This window comes from Anarhichas minor, unplaced genomic scaffold (assembly GCF_050575085.1).
Source record: "Anarhichas minor isolate MPS153535 unplaced genomic scaffold, ASM5057508v1 ptg000037l, whole genome shotgun sequence".
Lineage (NCBI taxonomy): Eukaryota > Metazoa > Chordata > Actinopteri > Perciformes > Anarhichadidae > Anarhichas > Anarhichas minor.
The window spans coordinates 2,540,730-2,563,639 of record NW_027466483.1 but is presented as its reverse complement, the minus strand read 5'-3'; the positions used below and the strand labels follow the sequence as shown (position 1 = coordinate 2,563,639).

Below are 22,910 nucleotides of genomic sequence, written 5' to 3'. Positions count from 1 at the left end.
GTCTCTCTTAACTCCTTTCTAGCATCTCAAGTTCCTAATCAGACTGTAAACAACAAGGAAGTTTCGGGCCGGATATCCGCTGGCTACACCGGAACCCCAGAAATATAGCACCTTGCCCCTCAAAGGCTCATATAGTCAGACCAATAGATGTTCAGAGACTGTAGTGAAGAAGACCTGATCCCTATGTAGATATGAGGGGCTAATTCATAGCTAATGAAAACACAATGACTCTTAGTTTTCAGGTGATTGTACACTAACGAAAACATAGTTATGAATATTATATTCCATTTCTGCTAATAGATCCCCATTGTTGCTACACACCGGCCCTTTAAGAGCCTAATCAAAACAAATTCTGTTTGCATTTTTTACTTAAACTTTACCTATTTTATTGATATATCTTGTTACAATGTTGCAGTGCTACTCATCTCTGTTCACACACTTCTGTGTTAGTAGATCTTTATTTATTGTACGCACATGTTTTTTTCTTTGGCTTTGAAAATGGATGTTTCCATGAATGCTCCTTTTGAATTCAATTGAGGAGAGGGAGAAAGACGGAGAGACAGGGAGAGAGAGAGAGAGAGAGAGAGAGAGAGAGAGAGAGAGAGAGAGACAGAGAGAGACAGAGAGAGGTGGGGGCGGGTGGGCACTGGATCAGCGCCATCCCACCTCGGAAATACCAACCAGGTGCTGCAGCTCCTTCCTGCCCTATTCTTTGCTCCTCCCCTCGGGCTTTCCTCACGGAGCTCCATCGTTGCGATGTGACGGAGAGAAAACCCGCAGTGAACACCAGCGATGTCCAGCCAGTGAGTGAGACAGTGAGACCCTCAGCCTCTGTCAGCTCCCCGGGCTCGAATGGCTCTCGGTCAGACGGCCGGACAATTCTCCTCCTCTCTTTAGTGCTCCTGCCCAGGATCCCCGCAGCAACTCTCCGCCGCTCCAGATGGCTGGACACGAGTGGGAGGACTGGTTCGAACGTGAGGAATTCATCGGGCAGATCAGCGACATCCGAGTGCAGAACCTGCAAGGTAGGAAGCGTCCCGACCGGCTCCGGTGATATGTTACAGCCGCTTTAATAACACGGTGAGCTGCTGGAGCGCGGCGGGTCGCCCCGGCCACACACGCACCGTCCTCGGGGCGAACTGCGCGGAGCTACACGCTGCCAGCTCTCTGGTTTTGGGGAACTTACTTGGGACGGTGTTTGGGTGCTTTTTCACTCCGCGGAGCAGCCCAAACTTTATGTTGTGGTTCCAAATGGTTTTACACACGACGTAACCGCCTGCAGTGTTGTGAAGAGGTATTTCATTCATGAAGAGTACGTTGTGTTAAAGAGCACAGCCCGGAGCCTCGACGGTGTTCCTGGTCCCTGAAGGGCTCTCTGTCCCAGTGCTGGTTAACAACAATAGTAGCCTACGGTTCACTTGGCAGCACCACTACAAGCTTACACACTTTGAGTGTGATTGATTGATTTTATTTGTGGATAATCAGACAAAGGAAAAAAAAACACATGTTAAAGTGAAAACACTTTATTTTCATCATGGTCCCAAACTGTAAGGAGGAGAAGAAAACACAACAGAGCAAAAGAGATTCGACATAGAAGCCAAACAGAAATCATCCCTAAATCCAAAAACACCTCACCAAGATTTAAGAAAAACACAAAATAATTTCCCACAACAAACCAAGGATGCCTGAATTGATCAAATGTCACAATAAATGTGTGACTTCTGTGAGCCTCTCTCATACAGACATGACATGTCTTGGGTTCATATTGGATTTCTTACACTGACAGTGGCTGCATACTTGTAATTGCATTATTATATGCAGAATGGATGTCTCCAGTGTAAAAGAAAAAGGAACTTCTGGCTTCCCTATTATGAGCAGAAGACGTTCTTTTTAGAGCTGAAATGACTAGTGCACTGATGAAAATGAGCCCGATGGTCAACCATTCTGATAATGGATCATTTAAGTCAATGTCTTTGGGTTTGGGACAGGAGGAGCAGCCTGAACAGCTGATGCACTGCTGTCCATCACTCAGCTCCTCTGCAGCCATCCAGGAGTTCAGAGAGACTCTCATTACGTGCATCGCATATCAGTGTTTGACTGTGTAAGCTTTTAGAGGCATGACTCACATTTAGTTTTTAGTCTTTCTTTGTATTTGACAGATTATGGACTTGGCTTTGTGTGTGGGTTTAGTATCATGGTTATTACATTACATTCATTTGGCAAACTTAAGGTAGTATACTCTATCAGCAGCTTAAAGGAATACTTGACCCCCAAAATGACCATTTGTAATCAGTTACTCACCACGGGTTACCTTCAATTCTTGAAGAAAGTTGTTTTCTGATCCCTCCACGGTGAACGGAGAATCAAAACATGAGAAAAGTCTTGATGAATTGACAGCATTTACCAACAGCAAAACTACATACAGTACAAACATCCGTTTGCAAACTTTGAATAGTGAGTTTTTGGTGAAGATGTGTTTGGGAAGTAGTGAGCCTACGCCCGGATAAAAGAGACTTGGAATATACTGAACGAGATGTTTTGACAGCCTCCATTTATTTCATTTCTTCAAGACTTTCTCAGATTGTTGATTCTTTGTTGGTTGTGGAGGCATGAGAGAAAAACAAAGGATAATCAAAATCTAAATACTATAGTCCCTAAACTCCCAAAACACTGGATCCTATATTTGTCACAATGCAACAATACTATATTTAGTTTGACCTTCCCTTCAATAATCTCTAATTATACTGCAGCCTCTGTTTCATTGTCCTCTATCTAAAATCCCATGCTTTCAAAAAGGCCCTCTGTACAACTGTTTTGTCCATTTTCAATGTCCATTTTTTCTTGTGGTGCGTTCTGCTTTAAATAGTAGTAGTAATACTAAACAATCCCCAGAGAGGGGGAGGGGGGGTGATGGTCAGTGATGGGCTCCTTTATACTCTGGTCTATGTTCTTTCTGCCTCTCCACTGGAGTTATTCCTGTACGACTGCAGCTGACAGAATCCCAAGTTAATGGACCAAACCCAGAACCTGATGTTCACTGCTGATGTTGTTGATAGGATCAGTGAAAGGCTTTCACGCATCAAATTGTGTTCCACCGTATGCAGCCGCTGGATGGTATGATGTCATCCACACAAATCAGAGCCAAAAACAGTCAAATGAACCCAGAAAAGCAAGTTACATCACTGGAGCTGAGCAGGGAGCTCTTTCTTTTCTATGAATGTAAAAGCACACATCAGTGATTCAAATATTCTAAACTGCGAGCCTTGAACCACATCTCACAGACTTTTTCAGAGAAAAAGAACTTGCCAAGCAGTTATCATGACCGCAGTTCTATACTTTTACTATATTTTTTGTTTTCAGTAAGTGAAGTTTTTGTTTTTTCGTGCAGAGTTTTTCCCCAATTTCAAATATGTGGAATGGATATGTTGTAAATCGAATCATTTATTGGTTTATTAAGAAATACAATACTTTTAATGCACCATAAAGTCCCCAAGACAGAAGTATAATTTAAAACCTTTTGGTACAAAAGGTTTGTTGTACACATTGCAGGCAACACTGGAACACAAACATACAGGCCAACATTTGAAATAGTAAATATATTGAAACAAATTTGAGATACATGACTTGCTCTACTGTTGAACTGGAGTACACTGTGAGTGCTGCACGTTTGCCAAATAGCAGTTTTACAGAGATTAGAGGGGCAGACTAACAATAATTGCTCTTTAAAGTGGAAGTAATTGATTTAATGTGTGGTGAATGAAAGCTTTGTAAAGCCCAAGTTCATCCCAAAGCCTGTCCCATCCCAAAGTCTCGATACACTCTGGTCTTGGTCATGACCTGGTCTCAAAGTCTTGGTCTCGATGCACTCTGGTCTTGGTCATGACTTGGTCTCAAAGTCTTGGTCTCGATGCACTCTAGTCTTGGTCTCAAAGTCTTGGTCTTGATGCACTCTGGTCTTGGTCTCAAAGTCTTGGTCTTGATGCACTCTGGTCTTGGTCATGACTTGGTCTTAAAGTCTTGGTCTCAAAGTCTTGGTCTCGATACACTCTAGTCTTGGTCATGACTTGGTCTCAAAGTCTTGGTCTCGATGCACTCTGGTCTTGGTCTCAAAGTCTTGGTCTTGATGCACTCTGGTCTTGGTCATGACTTGGTCTCAAAGTCTTGGTCTCGAAACCCTCTGGTCTTGGTCATGACTTGGTCTCAAAGTCTTGGTCTCGATACACTCTGGTCATGACTTGGTCTCAAAGTCTTGGTCTCGATACACTCTGGTCATGACTTGGTCTCAAAGTCTTGGTCTCGATACACTGGTCTTGGTCATGTCTTGGTCTCAAAGTCTTGGTCTCGATACCCTCTAGTCTTGGTCATGACTTTGTCTCAAAGTCTTGGTCTCAATACACTCTGGTCTTGGTCATGACTTGGTCTCAAAATCTTGGTCTTGATGCACTCTGGTCTTGGTCATGACTTGGTCTCAAAGTCTTGGTCTTGATGCACTCTGGTCTTAGTCTCAAAGTCTTGGTCTTGATGCACTCTGGTCTTGGTCATGACTTGGTCTCAAAGTCTTGGTCTCGATACACTCTGGTCTTGGTCATGACTTGGTCTCAAAGTCTTGGTCTCGATATACTCTGGTCTTGGTCATGACTTGGTTTTGGTGGTCTTCTTCAACACTGCTTCTCAGGAAGATGTAGTTGATAAAGGTTTTCTTCATCCTAATGGGTTTAAAACGTGAAAGAAGATTGATGAAGTAGGCCAAAACAACACTCAGAAGTGGATTACAGTGAACTGTGTGTCTTATTACACCTGGTGAGCAACTGTTGCCCTGTTGCCTGGGCTTGGAAGTCAGAGACAACACAAAAAAGCTAAAAATAATAATAATAAATTAAAGCTGCGAGCAGCATTGATCGGGCCCTCGCAACTTCACGCACGTCGAGGGTACTAGCAGGACTCTGGCCATGCATTTCTGTGACCATCATACACTGCGTGCACGAGTTAAACGGTATTTCCTGGTACTGGCAGGACTCTGGGTGACGCGGCCATGAATTTCTGTCACCATCACACTCTGCGTGCACGAGTGAGATATTTCCTGGTTAGACCAGCAGCGTAGCAAGATCATGTTGCCAGGTCTTGATCCTCAAATGTTTTGAGTGTACATCCGATGCAATCATAAATGTAAGCCTTTAAAGATCATTAAGAAAATGAATGTGTGAATGTGCTTCAGTGTTTGTAACATAACAGACTGTCAGTTTACTGGGATGGGGTTCAACTCCCTGCAACTCCAATAATGCCCACTGACATGGTTTGAGAACCACTGTTATCTAACTTTTGCTCTCCAAGCATCTTAGTTTGCACATATTTAGATCAGAGAAGTCTTTTTCTCATGGTGCGCCCACAAACCCTTTCAATAAGTTCAGTGTTTGGGCCGCTGTAATTATAGAATCCTGCTTACGTCCGTGCTTATCAGTAGGTGGCGCGATGACTATGAGTTAATATTGGCATGCAGAAGTCCTAAAGCCATGACAGTCAACAAGCATGTCAAGTTTGGGACAGTTTTGACAGAGTACAGTCGAATTACAACAGCTTGATGGATGATGGCGAACCATGTAAAATGGCCATCACACCATATCCACGTCGTTCGATGAAACCTAAAGCTTTTAGTAACTTTTATTCGCTAAGGTCTTTAGATTGTTCTGACCAAATTCTAAGCTGATCGGATTAATTCCCTAGGAGTTCGTAGTACAGCACCTGGAAATGGAAAAAAACCACGAGAAATTCATACAAAATTCAAAATGGCTGACTTCCGGTTGGGTTTAGAGCTTAGACCCCTAAGACTTTTTTTTAAGTCCACATGTGATGCATGTGCCTACCAAATTTTGTAAATCTATGTGAAACGTACAGCGAGGGCTGCTTCGTCGAAATTTTGTAGGGGGCGCTATTGAGCCGATTTGCCACTCTGAACCAATAAAATCATATTATATAACTACATTTTGGGCTTTAAATGTGTATGCCAAGTTTGCTTATGTTTCGAGCATTTCTAGCCTCTCAAAAACACCTTAATTTTTCATGAAGAATGCGTCGCCACGGCAACAGCTTTTCACCAAACAACAAGCTTTGAGTAACTTTTCATCACAAAGGTCTTTAGACTGTACCGACCAAATTTGAAGTTGATCTGATTAATTCCCTAGGAGGAGTTCGTTAAAGTGCAGCGCCTGGAAATGACAAAAACGACACTAGAAATTCATAAAACATTCAAAATGGCTGACTTCCGGTTGGGTTTAGAGCATGGCCCCAAGAGACTTTTATTTAAGTCCATATGTGATACATGTTCCTACCAAATTTCATACATCTAGGTCAAACATACTGCGAGGGCTGCTTCGTCGAAATTTTGTAGGGGGCGCTATTGAGCCGATTTGCCACTCTGAACCAATAAAATCATATTCTATAACTACATTTCGGGCTTGTAATCTGCTTGCCAATTTTGCTTATGTTTCGAGCATTTTTAGCCTCTCAAAATTAGCTTCGTTGTTAACGGCGAAGACTGCATCGCCACAGCAACGGCGTTCGACGAAACTTCAAAAGCTTCATGAACTGGCATTATGAACTTCTTATATTTGTGTGGAACTAATTTGATATTGATTTGATTTACCTACTAAGAGAAACAAGCCAAAATATAAAGACTTTAACTTCCTGTTACCAGTAGGTGGCGCTATGACTATGATTCAAAATTAGCCTGCAGATGTCTTCAGGCCTGGAGTCTAATCAAACATGTGAAATCTGGTAAGGATCTGATGATGTGGAGTCGAGATACATCAGTTTATTCATTCATGGCGAAGGATCGAAATTCGCCGAGCCGCCACGTCGCCGCCCTTCAATAACTTCTTACAATCTTCACAATGAAGCATTATCAAGGTCTTCAGATTTTCCGACAAAATTTGAGAGGGATCTGATTAATCTGTGAGGAGCAGGATGTCAAATTACAAAACGTACAACTTCCGGTTGCCACTAGGTGGCGCTATTACTATGATTCTAAATTGTCTTATAGATGTGTTCCGGGTCAGGATGTTATGACATATGAGAGATTTGGAGCAGATTAGACAATGTACGGCCGAATTACAACAACTTCCTGTTTCGCGGCGAATGGTGTTTTTTTGACGCCACGCCACGGATACATAGTTCGATAACTTTTTGATCTTTGAGTAACTTTTCACTGCCAAGGTCTCAAGAGCATACTGACCGAATCTGAAGTTGATCGGGTTAAATCTCTAGGAGGAGTTCGTTAAAGTATGACGCCTTGAAACGGTCCAAAAATGTCATAGAATTAAAAATGGCCGACTTGCTGTTTGGTTTAGAGAAAAATTCCAAGAGGATTTTTTGTGCGTCCCATCACGATCCACATACCTACCAAATTTCATACAGCTAGGTGAAACCCGATGTTGGGGCTACTCAATAGGGGGCGCTATCGAGCCAATATTTCATACCACAGCTGGACACCCCAATCAGACTGCAATTTTCGCAAATTCTGGTTTGCGTGCCAAATTTCACAAAATTCCCAGTATCCCAAGCACCTCCTTTTTGCGACGAAACAGGTACGATAATAATAATAATTAAAGCTGCGAGCAGCGATGAACGGGCCCTCGCACCTTCCCGCGTAGAGAACACGCGCAAACATGCATTGTGTTGCTCTAAATCAAGTATAGACCACATCATGTAAATGTCATATAAATCAGATTCAGTTTGTCACATAACGCTGTCTTCCTGTTGCCAGTAGGTGGCGCTATGACTTTGAGTGAAAATTGGCTTGTAGACATCCTCAGGCCATGACTGTTATCAAATATGGCAAGTTTGGGACATATTTGAGCAAGTCCAGTGGAGTTACATCAGCTTGTTGTTTAATAGCGAATCACCTACAATGGCCACCACGTCACGGCTACGCCATTCTATCAAACGTAAAGCTTTGAGTAACTTTTAATTGCAAAGGGCTTTAGATTATACTGACCAAATTTGAAAAGGATCTGACAAAGTCTCTAGGAGGAGTTCGTTAAAGTATAGCGACTAGAAATTATGGGAATATTCACACAAAAATCAAAATGGCCGACTTCCTGTTCATTTTAGAGCATTATCCCAAGACACTTTTTTTTAAGTCTTCATGTGATACATGTGCCTACCAAATTCCATACATGTAGGTCAAACGTAGTGCTGGGGCTGCGATTTTGAATATTTGTAGGGGGCGCTATCGAGGCAATTTGAAAGGGTCAAGCCAAAAAGCCATATGAAATATTTATTTCCATCACCTATGACACCTGTGCAAAGTTCCAAGGCTTGTTGAGCATCCTAATTCACAGAAAAATAAGCTTCATTTTTCCTGGCGAATGACGCGTTGCCACGGCAACAGCGTTTAACGACAACTCACAATATTCATGATGAAGCATTATCAATGTCTTACGGCTAGTCAGAGTACATCAAAGTATAAAACTTGTCATTTCCTTTTGCCAGTAGGTGGCGCTATGACTTTGTGAAAATGTTGGCATGGAAATGTGCTCAGGCCTGGACCAGCATCATGCATAACTAATTTGGGGCAGATTGAATAAAGTACCTTGGAGTTACAACAACTTCCTCTTTCATGGCGAACGGCACGAAATGTGTGTGACACGGGCGCCACATAAAACGAAGGTCGTTCAATGTCAGTAGACCATTTTAGTAACTTTTCATCAGTAATGTCTTTCGATCATCTTGACCAAATTTGAAGTTGATCGTATAAATAAATAAGGAGTTCGTTAAAGTACAATGCCTGAAAACGATGTAAAATGCCAAAAAATGCAAAGAAATGGAAGTATTACTGTATCACCCCCTAGTGGTTGTATGGAATACAAATTTGAGGGTATGTTACAGGACACAATGTGAACATATGCTACAGATTTCGTGAGGATAGGCCACATGGTTTTGAAGTTATATATATTGCTGTAAAAGGCCACGCCCCTATGAAATTCATTGGTCTATATATTCTTAATGCAATGAGATATCAATAAGCTTTCAGTAACTTTGGATTATATAGATCCAATAATGATCCACAGCAAATTTGGTACCAATCAGACCCAGCGTGTAGGAGGAGTTTGCCAAAATGTGTTTTTCACAAAATTTAAAATAGCGGAAAATTTTGGGAGGCGGAGCTTAGGGTTCTCATTGGCTTTTTTGTAGAGTAGGCGGAGCTGGACATGTGTGTCGAATTTCAAGTAAATCGGACATACTGGGTGAGAGGCGCCGCAAGGCGATGCCAGTCAGATTTCTAGGGGGCGCTAGCGAGCAATTTTGTCATGCTCGAGCATTAGACCCATAAAATATCAAGAGAATAATAATAATAATAATAATAATAATAATTCCTACAGTTTCAATAGGGACCTCGCGGCCCGACGTTGTCGGTGCTCGGGCCCTAATAATTCCTACAGTTTCAATAGGGACCTCGCGGCCCAACGTTGTCGGTGCTCGGGCCCTAATAATAATAATAATAATAATAATAATTCCTACAGTTTCAATAGGGACCTCGTGGCCCGACGTTGTCGGTGCTCGGGCCCTAATAAACAATCGAAAAACAATAGGTCCTCTGCTCCGATTACGTCGGTGCTCGGGCCCTAATTATATTTCTTATATTTCTTGTCATATGTTTGTGTAACAATTCAGTGAAAATGTCAGAGGTTGGTTTGCTGTTTTGTCTGTTCAGGTCCAGTATTTGATTATTTTGAATTTAGAGGGATTCCAGGGGTTCTTAACCTTCTGGCTTCTGTTGTTGTCCCGTGTGAAACCAAGCCAAAGTTCTATTGGTTCTTCCATGTAACCTCGGCCATATGACCAGACAACAGCCTCTCTTAACATGGTCATATGAACTGTACAGTGTGGGCATTGGATGTCACTTTGCAGCCAGCAGACATCATGTTTTACCCAGGATACATTGGGTTGGACAGAGGCAGTATGAGCTAAAATGACAGTTAATAAAACATTAATAATATTTATTGATTAAATCAATACAAATTATTAACCTAACTCATCAACTAACATGGCACAAGGGTTGACACAGATCAGTCAGATAAATTACTGCACTTAAAAGATGAAACTGTATTTTAAGACACTGGGGGCTTAGTCCAGATGTCTGTCCTGGGGCATGTTTTGTGATAAAGAAGCTCTATTAGTCCATTGTGATACTTTTTATGCACTCTGGCGCCTTATTTACATTTACATCCCTCATCTATATGTTTTCATGTTGACAAAGAAGATGGTCGGCGGGACTCATGGCACCCTCTGGCCCTTGGGCTGTAAGTTGAGTATCACTGAGCTATTGTGTGTTGAACCCACTGCAGCAGCAGTTACACAACCTGTGGTGTCTGTCTCTGCTGGAGTGTGAGCTCTAATGAGTCGGTTGCAGAGTCTCACCGCATGTTAGCTGCATGAGCTTCAGCATCTCCGCGCTGAACTGTGACTCTCTCACGACCTGGCTCTGAAGCCTTGACACTAGTAAGGGAGACGCAGACCAAAAGCAAAGAGTTTATTAGACATAAAAAGACATCTAACTCTCAATGGTGGTGGCGAACGAGCTGTCCTCGTTGCTCCATGGGGTGATGAGAGAGTGCCGACAGGTTGCCAGGAAGGCGATCACCACCTCTGGTACCTGCTGGCTTAAAGGAACACAAACAAGCAACCAAGGCAGGGAACTAGTGCTGGGCGGTATACCGCCATACCGGTGCATAGCCGAAACAACTGCTGTAACTCTTCAACAGGCAGCTAAATATATTGTTCGCCATTAAGGGTGCTGCGGTCGGAGCTAGTTGTCTTAACTGTATTGAGAGGGACCTCTACTCAACAATTAATAACCACAACTAACGCTCTTTAACAGGGCAAAACACCACGACACAACAGTTTGTGACACATAAACAATTTGTAACACTAATAATTGTACATTTATAAAATTACACCGCCGAACGGCATGCTGGGTACAGCTCGCTAGCTAGCCCGCTAGCACAACAGTCTGTTAACAGCTGGGAGAGGCTCTGTCTCTACAATAACGTTATATTAAAGAACAGAACAGAGCGATGCAGGATGAACAAAGACAGACCGGAGATGCACCGATAGAGTCTGAGCCCAAGAGAGGAGCTGGGTCTGCTGTTTGGAAGTGTTTTGGTTTTTAATCATCCGACGTCCAAAAGACTATATATTGCAAAGTGTGTCGAGCCACTGTTGTTGCCGCTGGTGGTAACACGAGCAACTTACTTCATCACCTCAGCAGAAAACATGTGTTGGAATACCAAGAGTGTGATGACGGTCGTCAACCAGTAACGTTAACGCGAGTGAAACAGTGAAGCCAAAGGGTCAGACATCGCTTGAAGAGGCATTTGCTCGAGGCAGCATATGACAAGAAAAGCAAGCGGTGAAGCGACATTACGAACGCAATAACGATCCAGCTATGCAAGGACATGGTCCCGCTACAGACAGTCAAGAAAGACTCAGAGCAATGATTAAAACACTGGATTCAAGGTACGTCTTACCGGGGCAACAATACTTCAGCCAAACTGCTATCCCAACATTATAGGAACAAACGAGCACACCCTATAGTAAGCAAAGCCTTTATACATGATGACATTAACATGTTTTTATATTCTATGTACTCCTGACAGTAGAGTAAGCCACTATAAACCTATATAAAAACACAGTCAAGGAAAAAAAAAAAATACCGTGAAACCGCCAGAATCTTAAAAAATACCGTGATACACATTTTTGGTCATACCGCCCAGTACTACAGGAAACTGTCACACCCCAGCCTCTTGAAAATGCTGAAGTTCACCCTTTGTTGTCTGCATTGTGTACAACACTCACGGACGAGCCGTCTGATGAGTGGCTGTGATCCTCTGCATGAAAGCTGGAGGAGCAGCTAGTGCTTTAAAACAATGGCTCCGAGGCTGTTGCATAAGACATGATGAGAGAGGGAGAGCTGGTCCCTCTGCATTACAGCGCTGGAGTCCCGGAGCAGAACATCATCATACTTCCCACACAGTGCTCTCTCTCTCTCACTCACTCACTCACTCACACACACACACACACACACACACAAATGCCCACTCATACACACAACCACACACTGCCTCCCACCTCAGTGGGATCCAGGTTTCTCTCTCTGAGAACGGCTAAAGTCCCAGTGAAATGAGAAATGCACTTCCCCAGTAATAATCCAGTGTCTCTCTGCGTTCATTGTTCATTATGTCTTGTTATATGTCAATTATACGTCAAAACATCTGTATCAGAGTATTTATACATCAAATCCCTGACTTTTCAAATTTTAGATCAGTCATCCTGCTTTTACAAAAAAATCATCCAATCAAATGAGAGGGCCTCTAGCTAGCCACACCGCTCATATAGAACCGCGTTTGTGGATCGAAGTAGCTAACATAGCAATATGGAGGGAGACCTGAAAAGATGTGTGTTTGGATATCAGCGCTTAACTGTGTTTTCATTTCCAAAACAATGTGGCTGACGTCGAATTCTTTCAAGTGAAACTTTGAACATTTCCATCCGGCTCTGTGTCACTGCTGCACAGACAGTACACGCAGATGAACGCTCGCCGGATGACGCAAAAACCACCGGCAGAGTTTTGCTGCTGGGTGAGCGGGGAGGGAGGCCAGACATCTCTCCCTCATGCTCCTGATCTAACAAGTGGTGTGTGTGTGTGTGTGTGTGTGTGTGTGTGTGTGTGTGTGTGTGTGTGTGTGTGTGTGTGTGTGTGTGTGTGTGTGTGTGTGTGTGTGTGTGTGTGTGTGTGTGTGTGTGTGTGTGTGTGTGTGTGTGTGTGTGTGTGTGTGTGGAGCCAACAGTCCTCTGTAGCTCCATATCGCACTAAACTCTTAAGCCCGCCCACTTTGTATCGGTCCAATCAAATGCTTGATTTAAATCCCTCTGGTTACTGTACGCCGCTCAAATATTCTGTTTCACTGTGTAATGTGTCACAGTACAGAAGATAAAGACGCTCTAACTGCTGTTTCACTAATAATAATAATAATAATAATAATACATTTTATTTATATAGCGCTTTTCAGAGTACTCAAAGACACTTTACATTAAAATCATTATATATAAAAGCAATACACTAAAAACATAAAATACACAATATCGGTCACACATTAAAAGCAATTTTGAACAGGTGGGTTTTGATTTGAGATTTGAATGTGGAAAGGTCAGTGCAGTCTCGGATATGTTTGGGGAGAGAGTTCCAGAGGGAGGGGGCAGATATGGAGAAGGCTCTGTCACCCCATGTCCGGTGCTTGGTCCTGAGTGGAAGAGACAGGAGGTTGGCATCAGAGGAGCGGAGCCGACGGGTGAAGCAGGTCGGTGAGGTAGGAGGGGGCCTGATTATGGAGGGCTTTGTGAGTGAGGAGAAGGATTTTGTATTCAATCCGTTGTGGGACTGGGAGCCAGTGGAGGTTCTGGAGAACAGGGGTGATGTGGTCACGGGAGCGGGTGTGGGTGAGCAGGCGAGCAGCAGAGTTCTGGATGTACTGGAGTTTATTTAGGATTTTGGATGATGTGCCGTGAAGAATGCTGTTGCAGTAGTCAATTCTGGAGGTGATGAAGGCGTGGATCAGAGTTTCAGCAGCAGATGAGGAGAGTGATGGGCAGAGACGGGCCATGTTTTTTAAGTGGAAAAAGGCAGTTCTGGTGATTTGTTTGACGTGGTGTTCAAAGGAGAGGTTGCTGTCGAACATGACTCCAAGGTTGCGGATGTGTGGGGAGGGAGACAGAGTGGAGTTGTCGATGGTGAGGCAGAAGTTGTGACTGGTTTTGGTGAGGGATTTGGGACCGATGATGATCATGTCAGATTTATCACAGTTCAGTTTGAGGAAGTTGGTTTGCATCCATGATTTAATGTCAGTGAGGCAGCTGGTGAGAGTGGAGTGAGTTGCAGTGGTAATGGCCTTTGTGGAGATGTAGAGCTGGACATCATCGGCGTAACAGTGAAAGTGAAGACCATGTTGACGGATGATGTTACCAAGAGGGAGCAAGTAGAGGATGAACAGAAGAGGACCAAGCACCGAACCCTGGGGGACGCCTTGAGACAGAGGAGCAGTGGAGGAGGTGCAGTCGTTGATACTGATGAACTGTTGTCTGTTTGTGAGATATGATTTAATCCAGGAGAGAGCAGTTCCGGTGATGTTGAGGGAGGATTCGAGGCGGGAGAGAAGGATGTTATGGTTGATGGTGTCAAAAGCTGCAGTGAGGTCGAGGAGGATGAGAATGTTGAGGTGACCAGCATCTGAGGAGAGGAGGAGGTCGTTGGTAACTTTGAGGAGGGCTGTTTCAGTGCTGTGCTGTGAGCGGAAACCGGATTGAAATGGCTCGAACAGATCGTTGGAGATGAGGTGGGCTTTGAGTTGTGTGCCGACAATGCGTTCCAGTATTTTTGACAGAAAGGGAAGGTTGGAAATGGGACGGAAATTGCTCATGGTGTCGGGGTCAAGTCCAGGTTTTTTGAGGATGGGGGTGACAGCAGCCAGTTTAAGTGTGTCAGGACTGAACCAGAGCTGAGGGAGGAGTTAATGATGACTGTGATGAGTGGTGAGATGGCTGGGAGACAGTCCTTGACCAGATTAGATGGTATGGGATCCAGGATGCAGGTGGAGCTTCTCATTCCAGTTGTGAAGTTAGGCAGCTCCAATGGGGACACAAGGGAGAACTGAGAAAGGGGCTGAGGGGTGGAGGAGGGGGGGGCATGGTGTCAATTTTTGTTTGGAAAAATTAAAGAAAAGAGTTGCATTTGTTCACTGTGAAGGATGTGGAGGTGTTGTCCTTGGGTTTGAGAAGCTTGTTTATTGTGGAGAAGAGAGCCTTTGGGTTAGAGGAGCCAGACTGTATGAGGTGTGAGTAGTAGGTGGACCGGGCTGAGATGAGAGCGTCTTTGTATTGTTGAAGGTAGTCGGAGAGGGCTTGGAGATGGACTGTTAAACCGGTTTTCTTGCAGAGTCTTTCAAGCTGGCGCTTTCGGGATTTCATCTGGTGGAGTTCGGGAGTGTACCAGGGAGCCGAGTGTGTGAATGAGACAGTTTTGGTTTTCATGGGAGCCAGTTGATCAAGACAGGAGGAGAGTGTGTTATTGTAGTAGTTTACAAGATCGGAGGGATTATCAGACAGCGGGGCAGGGGAGGCAGACATGGTACTGGCAAGAGAGGCTGAAAGAGTTGTGGGGGAGATATATTTGAGGTTTCTGAAGGATATGTTGCGCTTAGCTTTTGGGATGGGGATAGGGATGTCAATGTCCATGGTGATAGCCAGGTGGTCAGAGATGTTGAGGTTGAGGCTGGAGAGTTGTGGTATTGTGAGACCAGTGGAGCAGACCAGATCCAGGATGTGACCTCTGCTGTGAGTGGGGAAGTTGATATGTTGTGTGAAGTTGAAGCATTGTAGTAGTTCCAGGAATTCTGTCGTAGATTTACAGTCAGTGTTATCAATGTGGATGTTAAAATCACCTAGGAGGAGAACGGAAGGTGAGATGGCACATAGCTGAGTCACAAAATCTGAAAAGTCAGAGAGAAAGGAGGGATTTGGCTTGGGGGGACGGTAGATTACAGCAGTAACCAAAGGAGTGGGACCAGAGAGTTTGAAGGCAAGGTGTTCAAAAGAATGAAGGACAGGAATGGGAATGGTGGTTGTTTTAATGTCCTTCCTGTAAACAGCAGCAACACCACCTCCCCGCCCCTCAGGACGAGGTTTGTCAATGTATGTGAATCCTGTGGGAGTGGTCTGGTTCAGTGAGAAGTAGTCCAGGGGTTTATGCCATGTTTCAGTGAGGCAGAGGAAATCAAGGTTACTGTCCGTTATGAATTCATTCAGAATGAGGCTTTTGTTGTTGAGTGAGCGAGTGTTGAGCAAAGCCAGTTTCAGGTGACGTTGCTTTGTGATAGGCTGTGAGGACTGAGGAAGGGGACGGAGATTGGACAGATTCACGTATTGTTTGTTGTGGTGACGTAACAAGGAAGTTCGGGTGCGACAGGACCAGAGAGATGGGATGGAGTTTGGGGACGTGAAGTTGTAAGTGAACATGCGGCCAGAACCTCTGTGTGAAGGATGGCCTCGGCGAAGTATTCCATGTTCTTTGAGAATGTCCATGCAGTCCGGACGCAGGTGGTTGTTGAAGTTGAGAAGATCTGACGTGGAGTACAGCGGCGGCATGGTCCGGTTGGAGAGCGCTAGCGATAAGCTAGCATTAGCTGGTGACCAAGAGCCGGCTGTCCGTGAGAGGAGAAGCGATGTGCGTCCCAGGAGTATCAACGGGATGATCCACAGCATAACAGCGGCAAGACGCCAACAGTCCGGTGAGATACAGTCAATGTTATACTAGGACTTCAACATTACTGTTGTGGTACCGTGTTCTGCCAAATCATATAGCATTGATATTGTAGTATCAAAACTGGATTCTGATTGGCCGGAGAATGTGCATTATTTGCAGATGACTGTCTGACTAATGATGTCATCAAGATTGTCTTGGCTTGGAGACAATTTTAACAGAAAGCCTGCATTTCAAATGGTGGTTGTGGAGTTTGAACGATGTCCAACAACTCGCGTGCCACTTTGTATTCAACCTTTATTTCAAATATAAAAAGTATCAGGAAGAAAAGAAAGAAAGAAAAGAAATCAAGAATCCTCATCAAAGAACATAAGGAGGAGGAACTGACTAAAGTAGAACAGGACAGTCATGAACGCGTACAGGAATTCAATTCAATTTATTTTGTATAGCCCAAAATCACAAATGACAAATTCTCCTCAGAGGGCTTTACAATCTGTACACATGGGACATCCTCTGTCCCAGGACCCTCGCATCGGAACAGGAAAAACTCCCCCAAAACCCCTTTAATGGGGAGAAAAGAGGGAGAAACCTGAGGGAGAGCAAGAGAGGAGGGATCCCTCTATCAGGATGGACAGAAGTGTGATAGATGTCATGTGTACAGAATGAACAACATAACAGAGTTACAACACATTTAATGCATATGACAGAAGCACGGCAGGAGGAAAGACCAGGGTCCAGGTATAACCAGGATCCACGGAAACCTGTGAGGTGGGAAAGCACCGGAGCGACCCTGTTGGAAAAGGAAAGGGTGAGAAAGACACTTTGGAAAGCAGCGACAGCTGTTTGTTTTTGATAACAGACTCACAGTGTTCTGTCCTGTGCTTGACCCTTTGCTTCTAATGCCTCCAGTGAACATAGTGTTAAATCTAAAGTGCATATCAGGCCCTCCTGGTCACCATCTGAGCCTGGCTCTCCATCTCACCATCTGGCTCTCTGCTGTCGATTAAACTGTGCTCAATTTGGACTGTGTTCTGACCGTTTCCCTACTTTTAGACTTCTGTTTAAACATTAGGGAAATTAGTTAGGAACCTCCCACGTTCAGATCAGGTAGGCCACTCCCCCTATTCACCATGTGAGCCTTAAAGTCCTCCAGCAGAACCAACCCGTTCCATCACAGCCCGTCAGTGACGCTTGGTCAGACCCCTTGGTTTTGTAACGCACCGATTATCCCAGCGAACGCTCCCTTTCTTTAAACAACATTTTGTTACCAGTCCACCTCCTGCACCAGCTCCGGCTCCTTCCACTGCGATGCCACGGGGTAGGTGCGGTTCCTGGAGAGGTTTGAAAAGAACAAGCGTATTTACCAAGATGTTGGGGAAAACATCCTTTAAATGCATTGAGGGCCACTGTGCTGCATTCAGCTATGGGCGATCGATCTAATCCAGATATTAGGCTCCAGTATTCTCTGAGGGAATAGTGCAAGTTAGAAATATATTATATAATGAAGCCTCAGACATTCAAGTTAATACCAGACATATTAGCGGGGACATTCATTAGCTGGATGGATGATAACAGAATTGCTTCTCATCGTTGGAAGTAAACCTCCCCAATAACAACATATTGTTGATACAGAGTTGCTTAGAGACACATTTAAAATATGAATAAATATGGAGACAGACTTGCCATGATAAACTTGACCAATGGATTACACTGATACTCAAGAAAACTTACAAATGTCATGTAATTTATTCTTAATTATTTCTAAGCAGATTTATGGATGGACCTTTATGCGATGGACGTCTGAGGTTCTGAATCCAAAAATATGGGCTGTGTGTTTACATCCAACTGAGCTATGACTCTAGGAAGATGCTATGGCAATACATTTGTGTTTCAATTCTGAGCGATGGGAGATTTATTATATTTACTAATTGTATTTGCGTTTTCATAAACAGTTTCAGGTGTCTACTCGATCTACGGCAAATTAGCTTTTCTCTGCACAAACCCTCAGGGCTAATATTTACTGATAAAGGCAGGATTTGTGATGAGGCAGCACATGTTACACACACACACACACACCGTGGCAGAATACTGCAGTGTGCTACAAATGAAATACCATTTTGCATGCTCCCAGGATGTTCAAATACAGCGCTGTGAGAAGATGCTGGTCTACTGCAACCCTAGCCCATCACCAAACATCCTAATGATTAATGAAACTGTCACTCCCAAACTAGGGCCTATAAATATAATCAGATGTTTTCCCACACCATACCCCATTTATGATTTAACTCACATTTCTTTCCTTAAAAACAAACTAGGCCTACAAAAGACATTTTATTCAAATATATTTTTATTTTATTTTAACAATAAATATAATTAACAAAAGCAAGCAAAAAATTATTAATAAAGTGCAAACTTAACTTCCACCAATCTTGTCTTTTCAAACTAAAAGATGCCTCTTGAGAGCACAAACATACTAAACTCCATTTGTGATGGAGACGTAATTCTCGGCCAGATTACAGCGCGTTAGCATGTTGGATGTTTTTCAATCCACGTCCCACTCAGTGTTGGAGAAACTGACACACTGTCCTCGTCTCAAACATAACTCTCTCTCTGCATTGATGTTGTAGCTGACAGGGAACCAGCTCACCTCCTATATGGGATACAATGAAAACAGGTTTCGCTGAGGTTAGCTGCGTTTTAGCGGGAGTTTCAGGACTGCCATTGTCTTGCGTGCCTCTGTTTGAGATGCTGGAATAAATTAGTCATGCTGCTGGTTATAGTTGCCACAGACTTTAGACAAACTTTACAGCGGACAGTGGTTCGCTCGATGTCGGACGCTGAAGAAAACTCTTACTGTGCACTACAGGAACGTGACGGCCAGTTCCATTCGGTATTTACCAGGCAGCAACCTCCGGTTCTGACAAGTGAAGTCAATGGAGAAGTGTCTTAAACCTGCATTCTCTCGAATGAAAAAAAGGTTTGTTCTCAATCTCTAGTTTCAAGTCTTCAATACAGCATGCTGTTCATTTCGTAAATTATGATCCATTTAGAGTCAAACAGACCATAAAGCAGGGGATGCTTTAGGGCGGGGCTACCTTTTGATTGACAGATAGCTACCAGAGTGTCACTCTTCCTCAGTCCAAATATGGTCACTCCCGTTCACTGGTTGCAAAAAGCCAAGATGGCGACGACCAAATTGCCAAAGTCAAGGCTTCAAAACATCAGTCCAGAAACCATTGGGTGACGTCACGACGAATGCATCCACTTCTTAGATACAGTCTATATTTACCTCAAGTTAAAGTGAATATTGGTTTTCCTTTTTAAACATTGTTAAGCATGAATTTAAATAAATTGCTAAAATCTGCCCAGCTCTATCTTAAACCCAACCAGTTGTGCTAGATGAAGATGTCATGGCGTTAAGAGACAGTAGCACTAACCACCAGTTAAAGAAAGAATGTGTTATTAAAGGATTCGTTTCTACAAAGGTGTACAAACATACAGTACATTCTGTACACAGAACAATTCAAAGGATTCTATGCAAAGCACTGCACCAGACTTTTTTTGTTTTTGTTCTAGACTTTACATGGAACCTTTATTTGCATAGACAAATTAGCTGTGGTTCCTCTCTGCTGATGTTTCAGTGCAGAGAGAAAGAAGTCTGTCAGAAGCTCTTACAGCCTCTGATCCTGCTCCCCTTTAGGCTCACTAGCAGAGATTGCTCCACAGGTTGAGGTCAAAACCAACAGAAGAGCTTCATGGACTAATTTAATGACAGGCTGGAGTTGGGAAAACTCTTAGTAAGAAGTCAAATACACCTTTTGATTCATTCACGGACAACAATAACAACACGGTCTTCGGTGAGAATATGGCGGACGTTGCACATCGAGGCTCGGTCACTCCTGCTTTTAAACGGTCTCGAATGAAATCTGAGATTTACAAAACGGTTGACGGCAAAGTTATTGTCGAGGATGAGTTGCTTAACTTTCTCGCCATGAAAATTAAGACATTAAGCCAGGACGAGATTGTCCTGTTGGCTGCGAACACGTTTGACTCCGAGTGGATAGAGTCCTCAAAAAAAGTTTTGTTTGAACTCTGCCCTACTACACAGCGGTACGTTTCCCATAAAGGGGCACAGAAAGACATAAACAACATTAAGAGTTGCCTTAAAGTACTGAATGAGTGCGGGGAGAACACTCCCAGATTTGTCTCTCATTACCTGGATGAATTGCCTCCGGTGATGTTTTCCAACATGGATGTTTCGAGTCTACTTGGGAAAATGGAGCAGCTGTACACTGAGGTCTGCTCAATGAAGCAGTCAATGCAGTCAATGCAGCTACAGGCTGATGTAAGCGAAGATTTTCGTGCCATCACTGTGGAAATTGATCGCAGACTGTGTGCACTGGAGCGTCCCACTGACCTGACTTCGGGCGGTGGCACAGGTGCTTCAGCGGCCCTGGACGGAGGCACTGTGTGCGCGAAGGCTGGGACCACTGGCTTTGACGATGGAGGGCTTGGGGCTACCCTGGCGGAGGCCTCGGACGTTGATGCCGGAGAAGGGGCTGAGGCGGGGCCCTGCGATCTGGACGAAGAGAGGGCTGCGGCTGCGAGAAGTTCCGATTGTTTGGTATCACGCTCCCCAAAATAGAGTCAAGTCGTGAAAAAAGGCTGACGACTAACGCATTTCCAGAGAACGCTGCTGCTCAGTCGGGATCGCGTACTGTCGCCCCCGGGCGGAAAAAGAGACCCGGCAACGTTAAACCTGTTGTTGGGACCGGAGCTGTGGGCACCATCAAAACAGTCAAGACCAAGCTGGTGAGTGTCTTTGCTACCAGGTTCTCACCAGATCTAGACGCTGAAACGTTATCTGTGTATCTTAAGGAAAAACCTGGCCGCGAGGTCAACTGTCAAAAGATCAACACTGTTCACAGAAGATTCAGCTCATTCAAAGTATCTGCTGAATGCAATGAGTTTGATGAAATGTACATTCCGGAGCTCTGGCCAGAAGGGGCATTTGTCCGGTGCTATTTTGAGCCCCACAGGGCGGGAGTTATTGGGTCTAACCATGCACTTGCTGTGGGGGGAATAAGTGTGCCTACTGGTGCTATGGGCACTCACTTGCCTCGCTAAATGTTTATCCGGGTTTTGTCGTACAACTGTCGTGGCCTGCGTGTGGGCCAGAGCGTTGGGGATAAAGCTCGCCGCATGGTTGTTGACAACCTTTTGGAGAATTGTGACATACTATGTTTACAAGAGACATTCTTACCAAAGCAAGACTTGGAAAAACTGAACTCTTTTAATGATAACTTTCATGGTGCTGGGGAGTCTACAACTGACTTTGGCATGGGAATAGTCAGAGGAAGGATACCAGGGGGTGTGGCTATTCTCTGGAATAAGAAGCTTGACTCATTGATAAATGTGGTCAGGCTTGGTGTTGACTAGTGTGTTGCAATACAGTTTACTCATGATGATAAGGAATTCATTATCCTAAATGTCCATACACCCTATGAGTGCAATCACAATGAGGATGAATATCTAAATAGGCTGGCCTTCATCAATTCCTTCATTCAAGATAATACTTCTTCTAGTATATATGTCATTGGGGATATGAATGCAGATATCTCAGACACAAGCTCAGTATTTGCCAAGCACATGGCTCAGTTTTGTAAAGACAATCATTTTATATTATCAAGCGAAGTGTTTTTACCTACAGATAGCTATACATACATTAGTGAGGCCTGGCACACTACATCATGGCTGGACCATTGTATTAGTACAGCTGATGCACATGCTTCATTGGGATGTATGGGCATTCTTTATGGAGCAGCAACAACTGATCATATACCTTTTGCTATGTCGATAAATGTTGAATATCTACCGGCGCTATCTAGAAATGGAAATAGTGTCAACACAGAAAAACTTGACTGGTCAACTCTCACTGAAGAGGACGTCTTAGTGTATTCTGCTCGTACAGACCAATCCTTCAGTAATATTCATCTACCTAGAGATGCAGCTATGTGTACTGACGTTAACTGTAAGGATGTGGTGCATAGGAGAGATCTCTACTTCATGTACAATTATATAGTAAGTGCTCTGTATAAAGACAGTAAGCCCTACTACAAGCATCAAAATAAGACCCATAACATCAAACCTGGCTGGAACGAGTACGTAGCTGAGTATCGTGCTGAAGCCTGTGAAGCTTTCAAATCATGGGCTATAGCTGGTAGACCCAGACAAGGGCCAGTGCTTGAGTACAAGAAGCTTACCATTGCTAGATACAAGTATGTCATTCACTTCATTTGCAAAAATGATCAAGCCATGAGGGCTGACTCCATGGCCAAGAAGCTGCTAAGCAACAACGTTGTTGATTTTTGAAAAGAAGTGAGAGCTCTTAACTGTAAAACATCTTTACCATGCACTAGAGATGGAATTTCAGGAACAGACAACATTGCTGAGTTATGGCGACAGCATTATAGCACCTTATTCAACTGTATCAAAAGTGATTTGTATAACGTGGACAATTCTGAGAGTAATGAGTCAATGGCAATTACGTCATATGAGGTGTACCAAGCTATAAATAAACTGTCTGAAGGCAAAGCAAGTG

The 22,910-nt window shown here is 43.8% G+C and overlaps 1 protein-coding gene across 1 annotated transcript in view; it reads left to right on the top strand.

Moving 5' to 3' along the window:
* The first annotated feature begins 940 nt into the window (after window positions 1-940).
* Window positions 941-22,910, top strand: part of clmna (calmin a) — a 51,063-nt gene continuing 29,093 nt past the window's right edge. The window contains exon 1 of the mRNA XM_076106984.1: window positions 941-1,025. Coding sequence (XP_075963099.1) covers window positions 941-1,025 — 85 coding nt within the window. The remainder of the gene's footprint in view (window positions 1,026-22,910) is intronic.